Here is a 13,693-nt window from a genome sequence, read left to right on the forward strand (position 1 = left end):
CTGCACGACCCAACCAGGACCAGGGACAAACTGCAACAGAGGTACATGCCCTCGGTGGGAACCGAACCCTGGTCTCTCTGGACCGTAGGCCGACGCTCTAACTGCTGAGCCACACCGGCCAGGGCTGCCCTGCTCTTTTTTACTCAGTTGCCACCAGCCATCCAGAGGACGTGGGCTACTCATCAGTGCCCCACATCAGATGAGAGACATAGCATTCCTTTGAGCAGCCCCATGAAAAGCTGGTGCACCAGAAGCACTTTCTTCTGGTCTCTCTCTCCCCCAAAGGAGAGAAGTCTTGAGTTATGTCTGTGCCTACTCCCAATCACGCCAAGGTGTGTGGGCTGCGGATGCCACTCCCCGTTTTCTTTGGTCTCAGCAGCATTCAGACATCCATACTCTGCCAGTTCCTACAGTGCTCTAAATGAGGCACGACAGAAACCACTTCTTCGGGCGACCAACCCTCCATAGAGTCGCCTCGGTGGGTGAACTCCCTACTCTTCTGCGTCCTGAAGGAAAAGTAGGAGGCTGGGATGGTCTTGCCTGGCACTGAGCCCTGGTGGCTTAGGAGAGGGCTTTGTGGGGGAAGTGAAATCGTTCTTCCTCTCCATTTCAGCGCAGCTGTTTTCAGCTTGGTGCTTCCCTCAGGGGATCACAACTTCTTAACTCGATTCTGGAACCTCATAAAGATATCTCAGTCTGTACGTCAGTGTTAAAGCAGTTTCTGTGGTAGAGGAGGACTGGTACGCACTATTCTGCCACAGCGCTGAGGTCACTCTGCTGCTCCGCATACTTCTTTAGGCTCTTGGTTTAGAAATGAAATGACTTGAAAGACCCGCTTACATTTTTATTAGGATTCTGTATGTTTGCCACTTTACAACAAAAGACATTTGAGCCTGCACTATTAATAATCACAGTCTTCCCTTGGTAAAGCTACATTCTGTTCCATACTCATTTTTCTTTGACTTTGTTCTTGCAAAGTCATCTGGCTTTTGGTAGTTAAGGGAAAGATAAGCCTGTTAATAACAATACAGGCTGACCTTTATATTTAGGTTTTTTATTACTAGAGTAAATGGTGATACATTATTTGAGACTAAAACATGAAAGGAAATGTTTAAACTTTCCACATATGAAGTTCTCCAAGAAAAATGTTCTTTTTAAGAGACTATGTCTATTTTAAAAGCTTTAAATACTTGATAAACAGTAATCAAATCATTGCTAGATTCTCATATTGATGGCGGTAATAGTCACATTTATTATAATGGCAATATATTAAGTTTTCTATGTGTCCAGCGCCAGAACAGAAAATAGGAATGTGCTGTTATAGCTATAAATAGTTAACATAGACTCCACAGTCATGAGCGTGAATCCTAGTTCCACATAGGGCCAGATGATCAGGGTCAGGTTGGTTAGCGTGTGTGTGTGTGTGTGTGTGTGTATGTGAATCCTCACCTGAGGATATTTTTCTATTCACTTTTATTTTTCAATTTTATTAATTTTTAAATCTTTATTGTTTTATTACGGATGTTCTCCATTTTTACCCCCATTGATCCCCTCCTCCCTCCTCCCCCCCACCCCCTACCTTTCCCACACTATTGTCTGTGTCCATTGATTCTGTATATATGTATATAAGTTCTTTGGTTTATTTCTCCCCACCCCCCCTTCCCCTTCCCTCTGAGGTTTGTTCCATTGATTTTTACATAGAATGAAAGTGAAGGAGGGAAAAAGAGAGAAACATTGATGTGAGAGAGACACATTGATTGGTTGCCTCTGCACGACCCTGACCAGGGTTGGGGATCAAACCTGCAACCCAGGTACGTGCCCTTGACCAAGAACCTGTGACCCTTTGGTCCTCCAGCTGATGCTCTAACTACTGAACCACACCAACTAGGGCTAGTTAGCTTTTTTAAATCTTGTTGTGCTTCAGTTTCCTCATGTATAAAATAGATATGATAATACTAGCACCTATTTCATGAATTGTTCTGTGAATTGAATGATGTGATTTATAGATACAAAATTTTTAGAATAGAACCTGAAATTTAGGAAGTAGTAGATCATTATTAGCTATTATTAAGAGCAATTGTGATGAGGTTATTCTTTTTATCTTTTAATCTTAATAACTGTTATAGATTGTGTTAAAAAAAAAAAAGATTGAATAATCTTTCTCCCTCATTTACAGAGTTGAAACCGTGGGCCAACCAGACAGAAGAGACAGTATAGGCGTGTGTGCAGAAAGACAGAATGGATATGACTCTCTGCAGCGGGACCAAGCAGTGTGCATTAGTACAAATGGTAAGAGATAAATAACTGTCATTCCTTTGAAATAGATGAATTACTATATTAAAATATGAATCTGTCCCAATATCACATTTATAGATGAGAAGATACAGGTCTAATGACGTATCTATATGGCTACTGTGTATCAGGCATTGTTCTGTGCCTTTATAAATAATAAATTATTTAATTCATTTAACAACTTTTTGAAGTGGGGGGGGTAATATTATATGCATTTTATAAATGATAAAAACTGAGCCACAGAGAGGTTAGGTGTCTGAAAGCGGGTGGGCGTGGACTTGCCCCAGGGCGTGCCTCTGCGTTCTGCACGCATGGGTCATCTAACTCAAGTAGATTAGGGAACTCATACATCTCTAGTGTTGTTTGGTCCCTTACTTCACAGTAATCACACTTTCAAAAGTCACTACTAAGACATATTAATATTTTGTGGTGTGGGTCAAGTAGTAGGTAGAACAAGATTCTTGTTTATTCCATGTGAAACAGTCTTACTATTCCACAGGATGTAATTTTATAATGGAGTCAAGTTTCTTTTGTTGCCATCCATGTCAAATTCATAGTCTCAATTCTAAGAGTAGAACCCTACACCAGAATTCTAAATAGTAATTACAGCTTTGACTTTTTCTTTCTACCATGAGGATGAGGGTTAATAAAATGCATTATCATTGACCAGTTAGCATTCCAAAATGTTTTATTTGAATTAAGAAATTATGAATTAGGAAATTAGCTGTGTTATCAATAATCTAGAATCTCTTTAAATTCTTAGTTATTGCTCACATGTAAATGACTTTTTACCTTAACATTTTAGGTGCAGTTTTTGTAAATGGAAAAGAAATGACTAATCAGTTGCCCGCCGTTACTTCTGGGTCCACTGTTACATTTGACATTGAAGCTGTGACTCTGGGATCCACCAATAATAACGAAGGTGGAAACTTCAAGCTTCGAGTAACTATTAGCTCAAATAACAGAGAAGTGGTTTTTGATTGGGTACTTGATCAGTCTTGTGGCTCTCTTTACTTTGGATGCTCATTTTTCTATCCTGGATGGAAAGTGTTGGTGTTCTAGATTTTTGGATGATTGGCTTTGTTTTGCAGGGTTTTAATGTAGCTGTTCTCAGCCCAATTTAGTTGTAATTGCTTTTTTAAAAACCCCAAAACTGTTAGACTCATCTCTCAGTTAAGCCATTGGAAATGGAAAGTGTTTACTGGATTTATTTTGGAATACTTTAGCAAAGAACCTTGAATATTATGGACAAAAGCATAATCATTTTTATTTTTAGCACAGTGTTAATTAAAATATATCACAATAAATATCAAATTGGCTTTTAAAATAGGAAGGTACAGAAAACCCTATACTCTTCCACTATACTTTTGAAAGTTGGTTATTAGAACAGAAAAACTTAATGTAATATTATTTTATTAAATCTCCATCTTTTAATGATCCAGGGCTATGTAAGACTTTAGTATAAAACAACAGGAATAGGCTAGATAGAAGCGTGAGTTCTGTAGTATACATGCACTTATGTGCTCTCCACGTGAGTGTTGAATTTGCTCTCCAGATTCAGGCATTCGTAAGCAGTATTGAATTTTATCTCATGTTCAGTATTCTTAAAGTCCCCCAAACATGATAATTTGTGCATTTTTTGTAATTACTGAGCAAATGTCTGCAATAGGCAATGTATTTTCTTTTGTTCTTTTCTTACAGTTTGATTCATGATAGGCTAGTGGACTTCTACAGGGTAAACTGCTTGTGGAGGCATGCGCAGCAGTGTTAGCCATGGCACACGTATGGAACGTGCATGTGCATATCCAGCTGCGCGATATGCACATCACTGTTCTTAGGATATGAGCCGCAGTCCAGTTTAATGTCAGTCTATAAATGGTCTTTTATTGGACCAAACAAATATAGGGTAAATACTTGACCTATTTTTGAAAACTTAAATTTGTGTAAAATATTTATTTGAAGGACTTACTTAATATGTAAAAATGATTATCTTAACTTGCTATATACCAGCCTACAGATTTTTTTTAATGTGAATTTTTTTTTTTTTTCATTTTTAACAGTAGAAAAAGTAGAAAAGCAAGTTTGATATTTTTGTAAGATAATTTATTTGGGGATTCAAGTTCCCTGTTAGACAATCATGACCTTTCCCCTTGCCTTTTTTAATGTAAGTCATCTTTCACTAAAGATGTGCTAGAATGTAGATGCCTCGTCCAGCTGTCTGAAACAAAATAAAAAACTACAAGTTAAATGTGTGTTTTTTTTTTCTTCCCTGATACTTGATGAATCTAATTTTAGTCTTTACTTAACTAGAGGGAGAAAAGGGTTTCTTGTGGCTCCCGTCAGATATCACTGTAACTTGTGAAGTTACTTATATCTGAGTAAAAGTTTATATTCTCTGATACCATGCATAGTGCTTGACACATAACAGTTGCACAATAAATGTTTGATTGAATGAATGTGGGTGAGTTATTTTCTCCAGAATGTCATCTTAGTGCCTTCAGCAAATATTTATTGAACATCTTTATTTCTTATCTTCCATTGGAGAATGGCATCTTAAATTTATACCTATGGAATGTGCCTTTTTATAGAAGTGACTTAAAGCTAACTTAATTTTAGACAGGTGTAGATTTTAATATTTTGTACTCTGAAACTAACTTAAGTATTATTTTTTTCCTGAACTGTAAATAGAAGATCTTGTTAAAAGTTCATTCAGCTCATTCTGTTTAAATAGATAAAGTAACCTCGTATTCCAAATCTGTTTGTGTGCTTGGAGGGACAAGAGAGTTTGGGAGATGATAATGATGATAAGAATTAATATTTGTGAACCTCTACTATGTGCCAGGCATGGTGCTAAATTTTCAAAATAATATTAAGCCTATTTAATCCACATATTATACTGTCATTACTATTATTTCTACTTTATAGATGAGAAAACTTAGGTTCAAAAGGTGTATTCTAACCTGGCCGGTGTGGACAAGTTGGTTGGGTGTCCTCCGATGCACCTGGGGGTTGCCAGTTCAATTCTTGGTCACAGCACATGCCCCAGTTTCAGGCTCGATCCGCAGCAGGGTGCGTGCAGGAGGCAGTTGATAGATGTTATGCTTTCATATCAGTGTTCCTCTCTCTCCCTAAAAATCAATTTAAAAATCTTTCTAAAAATATGTATTCTAGCCCTGGCCGGTTTGGCTCAGCGGTTGGAGCGTTGGCCTGCGGTACAGAGACCCGGGTTCGGTTCCCGCTAAGGGCACGTGCCTCGGTTGCAGTTTGTCCCCGGCCCTGGTTGGTCGTGCGGGTGGCAGCTACTCGATGTGTCCCTTCACATCGATGTTTCTCTCTCTCTCTCTTCCTCTCTCTCCCTCCCGCTCTATCTGAACAAAAAATGGAAAAATGTCCTCGGGTGAGGATAAAAAAAAAAAATGTATTCTAAAATGTCTAAGGTTGTGACTAATAACTAGCCTAGTTAGGACTATGGCTCTAACAGGACTGTTTCACCCTGGAGCCACAGCTTTTAACCTTGTGCTCTTGGGCAGAGTGGACACGAAGGGGAAAGCCCCAGATGTAGATAATAACCAACATTGGGATCACTGGTAGAAACTGCAGGAGTAGCACTAAGGAAGGACAGACTGAATTTACCTGAAGATCTCAAGGAGCAAAAGTAGATCTTTTAAAAAAAATGAGTAGAGCCCTGGCCAGTTTGGCTCAGCAGTTAGAGCATCGGCCCGCAGACCAGAGAGACCCGAGTTCGGTTCCCGCTAAGGGCATGTACCTCGGTTGCAGTTTGTCCCCGGCTCCGGTTGGGGTCGTGTGGGTGGCAGCCAGTAGATGTGTCTCTCTCACATTGGTGTTTCTCTCTCTCTTCCCCCTTCTCTCCCTCCTGCTCTATCTGGAGATATATGCAAAAATGTCCTCAGGTGAGGATTAAAAAAAAAAAAATGAGTAGAAATTTGATAAGTTCAGATCTGGCATTTGAAGCAGAGGAAAAGAATTTGCAGTACGATGGAGGTAAGAAGAGCGTATGTGAGCCCCCCCCCCCCAGTGTCGTGGTGGTGGTGGTATGTGAGCATGCAGTAAAGGTCTGAGGGGTGCAGAGAAGCTGCATATTTTCTTCGTTGTTTTTAAACTACCAAACTGACTTCCAGGAGGGCTGTACCATTTTGCATTTCCTCTAGCAATGTTCTTCAAATCCTCCACAGTATTGGTTGTCACTTTTTTTGTTTTTTAATCCTCACCTAAGGATAAGTTTACTGGTTTTAGAGAGAGAAAGGGAGAGAGAGAGATCAGTTGCCTTCTGTATGCACCCCGACCAGGGATGGACCCCAAAACTGGAATCCACCTGAAGTGGACTACACTTCAGCTAACTGAGCCTCCTGGCCAGAGCTGGTTGTCACTTTTTTATGTTAGCCTTTCTAATAAATGTGTGGTGATGTGTCATTGTGGTTTTAATTTGCATTTCTCTAATGGCTAACATCTGTTCATATGTGTATTTGCCACCAGTAAATCCTCTTCAGTGAACTGTCTTTTACCCATTTTCTAATGGGATTATTTATTTGCTGTTAAATTTTAATAGTTTCTTATGTATTCTAGATACCAGAGCATTGTTGGATATGTGGTTTGCAAATATCTTGTCTGTAGCTTGTCTTTTCATCCATTTCCAGAGTCTTTCTCAGAGCAAACGTTTCTAATTTTTATGTTCAATTTATTAATTTGTCCTTTTATGGATCAGGCTTTCGGTGTCAAGTCTAAGAACTCTGTCTAGCCCTGGCTGGTTTGGCCCAGCAGTTAGAGCGTTGGCCTTCTTACCAAAGAGTTTCAGGTTCGATTCCCGGTCAAGGGCACATACCTGTGTTGCAGGTTCAACCCCCAGCACCGGTGGGGTTGTGCGGGAGGCAACCAGTTGACATGTCTCTCTCATATCAGTGTTTCTCTCCCTACCCCCTTCCACTCTCTCTAAAAATTAATGGAAAAATATCCTTGGATGAGGATTAACAAAAACTCTAACTCTAGATCTCAAAGATGTTCTCCTAGTCTTTTCCTAAATATTATAGTTTAACATTTTGATTTCATTTTTCTGTAAGGTGTGAGACTTAGGTTAAGGTTCATTTGGGAATGAACATATCTACTCATGTTGATGTCTATTTGCTCCAGCACCATTTGTTGCAAAGGCTATCTTTCCTCCATTGAATTTCTTTTGCACTGCTGTCAAAAATCAGTTGGGCATATTTTGTGGGTCTATCCCTGGCTTTTGTTCTGTTCCATTGATGTATGGGTCTAGCCCTCTGCCAACAGATTACTGAGCTATATGTTTTAAAATCAGGTGACCTGATTCCTCTTATTCATCCTTTTCCAAATTTTTTTATTTATTTTTTCTATTTTTTGTTCAGGTAGAGTGGGAGGGAGAGGGAGGAACAGAGAGAGAGAGAGAAACATCGACGTGAAAGGGACACATTAAGTGGCTGCCACCCATACAACCGACCAGGGCCGGGGACAAACTGCAGCCGAGGTACGTGCCCTTAGCGGGAACCGAACCCGGGTCTCTCAGGACCGCAGGCTGACGCTCTAACCGCTGAGCCAAACCGGCCAGGGCCCTTTTCCAAATTTTAAAAACTATTCCAGTTCTGTTGTCTGTCCATGCAGATTTTAGAATAATCTTTATCTACAAAAAATCTTGCTGAAATTTTTTTAAAGAATGTTTTATTGATTTTTGAGAGAGGGGGAGAGATAGAAACATCAGTGTGAGAAAGAAACATCGATCGGCTGCTTCCCACACACCCCCCACTGGGGATTGAGCCTGTAACCTGTGCATGTGCTCTGACTGGGAATTGAACCAGGACCTCTCAGTCCATGGGACAATGCTCAATCCACTGGCGGGGCATCTTGCTGGAATTTTGATAGGAAATTATGTTAAACCTGTATATCAATTGGGGAAGGGTTGTATCTTTATGTTTTTTCCAATTCATGAACATGTATGTTCCCATTTAGATCTTTGATTTCTTTCATCAGCATTTTAATATATAAGTTCTGTATATATTTTGTTACATTGATTCCCTAAGGTTTTTTTTTTTTTAATCCTCACCCAAGGACATTTTTGCATTTGTCTTCAGATAGAGTGGGAGGAAGAGAGAGAAACATCAATGTGAGAGAAACACATCGAGTGGCTGCCACCCACACGACCCCAACCGGGACCAGGGACAAACTGCAACCGAGGTACGTGCCCTTAGTAGGAACCGAACCCGGGCCTCTCTGGTCTGCGGGCTGATGCTCTAACTGCTGAGCCAAACCGGTCAAGGCAGTTGAGAATTTTTCATGACCCAAGAATGATGTTATAAATATCCAAACCGCCCTTGGCAAAATAAAAGGTTCCCCATCCCTAGTTTAGACCATTTAGAAATAATGTTACTTATATGTTAGGACTTAAGTCTACCATTTTTCTTTGTTTTCTGTTATCTCTGGGTTTAATTTTCTTTTTTAGACATTCTTGTAGTTCACTTGAACATGTTTTAAAATTTCATTTTGATTTTTCTATAGTGTTTTGGTGAGTTAGTCTCTGTATAGCCTCTTTAGTAGCTGTTCTAGATATTAGTAGCTGTTCTAGATATCCATATGTGTGTATATATATTTTTAAATTTTCTACTTGATTTAGAGAGGAAAGGAGAAGGAGAGGGAAACATCGATGAGAGAGAACATTGATTGGCCACCTCCTGCATGCCCCCCACTGGGTTTCTGACCCACAACCTGGGCATGTGCCCTGATGGAGAATTGAACCAAGTGACCTTTTGGTGCATGGGTTGATGCTCAACTACTGAGCTACACTGGGCAGGCGATGTTGGACTTTTAAAAGAGTATAAAGGACATTGCTTTGCAACGGAATGATTTCATGTTGTAGGTTATCAGGCACATCAGCTGGTTCCTTGTTGAAGGGTCTAGCAAAGATGTTCAGTTCCATTTGTTTACTTTTCACGTCCTTGAATATTTCATTAAATGCCTCAGTTAGTTTCGCACATTCACCAGCATACTGAAGTGTTGTAGAAGGCTTTTGTCCTTCCAGAGTAGGGAAATGCACCGTGTTATTCCTTTCGAGTTGCACTTTCCAAACCTTAATTTACCTTTAAATTTCACCGTTGAAAGCAGGGAGCTGAGAAGGTGGTTGGGGCCCTGCAGCTTGATGTTCAGCTCTGAGAGAGAAGTACTTGTTAAGTTTATTTATTTACTTATTTTTGGTACGTGCCCCTAGCAAGAACCGAACCCGAGACTCTCTGGTCTGCAGGCTGACGCTCCAACCGCTGAGCCAAACCGGCCAGGGCGAGAGGTACTTGTTAATGTCCACCATGAACACTAAATCACACAGCTAATTGCTATCACTGAGTTCCCTGACAGGTTTCCCTTCACCTCCATGAACTGCTTGTCCTCACCTTGCAGTTCATAAAACATCATGAGCATGTTCCTGAGATTCAACCACCACACTTCAGTGATAAGACCACCATACTCAAAGTCAAGGTCATTCAGTAACTCTTTAAACTGGTGGCTGTGAAACCCTCTGCTTTTGCAAAATTTATGCATGACACTGCTGTTGACATCACGTTGTTGACATCACAATGACTGCACAGAAACTTTCTTGGTGTATGATGCAGTGGCATATAATTAAATCACTTGGGTCAAGACTGAGACGATTCAGCTTTCTTGACAAATGCAATTAACCCTTCTTGTGAGCCATGACTGGAGCTCCATCTGTAGTATGGTCACTTAACTTTTCAAATGTTAGCATAAGTTTTTTCAATTGATTAAAACGTCTCTCAAGTCCTCACCTCTTGTAGTGCCATACATGGCTTCCAGTGACAGCAGTTCCTCTTGTGTGCCAAACTGTGCAGTTAACCCATGAATGAAAAGGGCCAGTTGGGCAGAACTTGTTAATGTCCATTGTCTGGTCACAAGCCAGAGAGGAAAATTGGATAGCTCCTGCAGAATCCTGTGTTTTTTCAATATCTTGTGCTAAATCAGTAATCCAATGAGACAGTTTTGCGGTACAAACTCTCTGAAACAATTCGACTTTGGTGCTTACAACTCCGAAACAGCCCTGTGCACTTTCACAAACTCTCCCTCTACATGAGGCCTCAGCTTCTTTGTGATTAGCGCACTCCCTACATAACTCGTATAAATAGTGTCTCTGTCACAGTGAGGCCTAGTGAACGTGGCTTGTTGTGATTCCAACTCCATTGAAGAGCACTGATTTTATCCAGACACAATTTGGCCTCCCAATTCACTGAGTTTAACATGTTTTGGGCTGTAATGATGCTCCAGATTGGCTTTTTTCATTACTGCTAACACCTCGCCACAATCTAGGCACACAGATTTGCCTTTGTGGCTCAATGGTTGAGCATCGACTCATACGCCCAGAGGTCGCAGGTTCGATTCCAGTCAGGACACATGCCCAGGTTGTGGACCTGATCCCCAGTGCGGGGCATGCAGGAGGCAGCCAATCGATGTTTTCTCTCATTGATATTTCTATTGACCTCTCACTTCCTCTTTCTAGAATCAATAAATGATTAAAAAAAAAAATCAGTTATCATACTCTTCTCTCCTTATTAGTACTAACATTGGTTTTCCAATTTAAATTTTATTTTTCAATTACGAAAGTCTTGAGTGCCTATGTCCCCATTCCTTGCCAAGTGTTTTTTTATCCTCACCTGAGGACATTTTTCCATTTTTTGTTCAGATAGAGTGGGAGGGAGAGAGAGAGAGAGAGAGAGAGAGAGAGAGAGAGAGAGAGAGAGAGAGAGAAACATCGACGTGAAAGGGACACATCGAATGGTTGCCACCCGCACAACCCAACCAGGGCCGGGGACAAACTGCAACCGAGGTACGTGCCCTTAGCGGAAACCGAACCCGGGTCTCTCCGGACCGCAGGCCGACGCTCTAACCGCTGAGCCAAACAGGCCAAGGCAAGTGTTGTTTTTTTTTAAATTTTATTTTATTGATGTTAGAGAGGGGAGGGAGAGAGAGACATAAACATCAATAAGAGTTAATAACATCAATTGGCCGCCTCCTGCATGCCCCACACCCCCAACTGGGATTGGACCCACAACCTGGCCATGTGCCCTGACCAGGAATCAAACTAGCAACCTCTGTGTGCATGGGTGGATGCTCAACCACTGAACCACACAGGTCAGGCCTTGCCAAGTGTTATTTGGAAGCCAAATCCATCTGTGATCTTGATCTTATATTTTCTAGTAACTTTTAACTTTGGTCTTTTTTGTGTCTTCCTGTCAGTCTACAATTATGCTGAACCTTCCCATTTTACTCTCCTCAAAATTCTTCCTTTGTCTGTTTCCCTCCTGCTATGGCCCCATTTTTCGCATATTATTTGTGGTAAGTTTCTCCAACTTACATTTTCCATTGAATAAACTCATTAAAACCCGTTTCTAGCACTGGCTGATTTGCTTAGTGGTTAGTGTTGGCCTGTGGACCAAGGAGTCTCGGGTTTGATTCAGGCCAAGGGCACGTACCTTGGTTGTGGTTCGTCCCTGGCCCCAGTTGGGGTCGTGCGGGTGGCAGCCTGTCAATATCTCTCACATGGATGCCCCCCCCTCTAAAGATAAATGGAAAAATATCCTCGGGTGAGGATTTAAAAGTTTGTTTTAAAAAACAACCTCCCACCCTGGCCAGTTTGGCTCAGCAGTTGAGCCTCGGCCTGAGGACCAGAGTCCCGGGTTCGGTTCCCGCTAGGGGCATGTACCAAAAAAAAAAAAAAAAAAAAAATTGAAAAAACAACCTCCTTTGATATTGCCATATTCATTTTCTGTTATGGGACTACTTCCTTTTTGAAGCTTTTCTCTCATTCTTCTATACTGCAATACCATTCAACAATTACTTTTTGGGCACTTCATGACAGGCAGTATTCTAGTAGTTGGATATTTTACCTGGATTATTACAATAGCATTCTAGAAATTCTCCCATCCCAAATTCTTATAGCTGTGGCTCACCTAAAACGTAAATTGATTTGTCATATCTTTTCAGTAAATATCTAAAGACTTCTTACTGCATGAAACCCAAATCTTTAGCATGACATGTAAAGACCTCACCATGTCACCAAATGTCTGAGCACCAGACCATTAGTACTAAAGTCAGTGAAATGGACTTAGCAATCTGATGAAAAGGAACAAAGTGCTTAAAAGAAGCAGAGTGAGCTTTGGAAAAATACAGGGGCACTCAGCTCAAATACACAGAAACGTATACAGGCAAAATGCTGTTACTAGTAAATAAGAACAGCTGAATTAACTCTTCTGTCAAGCCCTCCCCAGCTCTTCTAGAGTTTGCTTTACTGACCTCATGGAATGTAGTATACCATTTTATTATATAATACCACTTTAATTTATAACTACCGTTTGTATCCCTCTCTAGTCTGAGCTGTTTGGAAGCCAAGATAAATTTATTTTTCATCAAAAAGGAATCCACAACCAAAGATGGACAGCTGTTAATATTGACATTATTTGAATTATAAGTTTAAAAATATATTTGTGTATTACCATAAGTAACATAAGTTGAAATTGATGCAACTAAAATTGAAAGCAGGTTTCACATTAATTTTTTTTCTTATTTTCTTTTTTTTTTTTTTTGGTTTAAACAACAGACATTTATTTCTCACAGTTCTGGAGGCTGGAAAGTCCTTTCTTAATTTCTTAGTAGCTCTGACTCATGGGTGTACTTCTGGATCCTTACAATCCTAAACAAGCCAAAGTTTTAGTGCACACGTTAACAATGCATAAAATAACAACAACAAAACAGAATACAACTTTTATATTATTGAACTTTATGTACAAAATCATTTGATTTCAAATAAACATTTAATGTAAAAACAAACGTTCTTTTAAACTGATTTTTTTTTACATCTACTGTACCATTCAAATGCTTTATCATCTTACATGATTTCTTCAAAATCTTTTATCAAGGGTACATATAGAAAAGCATTTTTTTTTTATAAATAGAAACAAAGGGATTTTTTCAGCTTTTATAAGATGACATAAAAAGTTTACTCAACAGAAGTAATTTCATTACTATTTGGGGGAGGGAATCACCAACTTTTTGTGCAAACAATGCTAGCCTTCTTTTAAGCATTAAGAGCATAACTGCTTAAGAAATGACATAAGCAATAATTCTAAACCTACATCTCCCCTAAAATAATCTATTATTTTTTTTTACATATGTGCACAGCTTTAGCAAATTAAAGCTGGAGAGAAATGCTCAAGATCTACTACCCATAGGTGTGATCAGAATTTACCGTAACTTATCATTTGGAGAGCTTACCAATCAAGGAGTCTGTAATGAAAAGCTGCAGTTTCCCTCTTTCCTATATTTTTTAACACAAAAATTAATAACTAAGAATTTAATACTGGATGACAAAGCACAT

At 39.9% G+C, this 13,693-nt stretch overlaps 1 protein-coding gene across 1 annotated transcript in view; it reads left to right on the top strand.

Moving 5' to 3' along the window:
- CRLF3 (cytokine receptor like factor 3) overlaps positions 1 to 4,323 on the top strand; it is a 47,136-nt gene extending 42,813 nt beyond the window's left edge. The window contains exons 7-8 of the mRNA XM_036268952.1: positions 2,177 to 2,289; positions 3,098 to 4,323. Of these exons, the coding sequence (XP_036124845.1) occupies positions 2,177 to 2,289; positions 3,098 to 3,354 (370 nt within the window). The 3' untranslated portion in view covers positions 3,355 to 4,323. The remainder of the gene's footprint in view (positions 1 to 2,176; positions 2,290 to 3,097) is intronic.
- Positions 4,324 to 13,693: the final 9,370 nt, after the last annotated feature.

Source organism: Molossus molossus, unplaced genomic scaffold (genome assembly GCF_014108415.1).
Source record: "Molossus molossus isolate mMolMol1 unplaced genomic scaffold, mMolMol1.p scaffold_m16_p_19, whole genome shotgun sequence".
In the NCBI taxonomy this organism is placed as follows: Eukaryota; Metazoa; Chordata; class Mammalia; order Chiroptera; family Molossidae; genus Molossus; species Molossus molossus.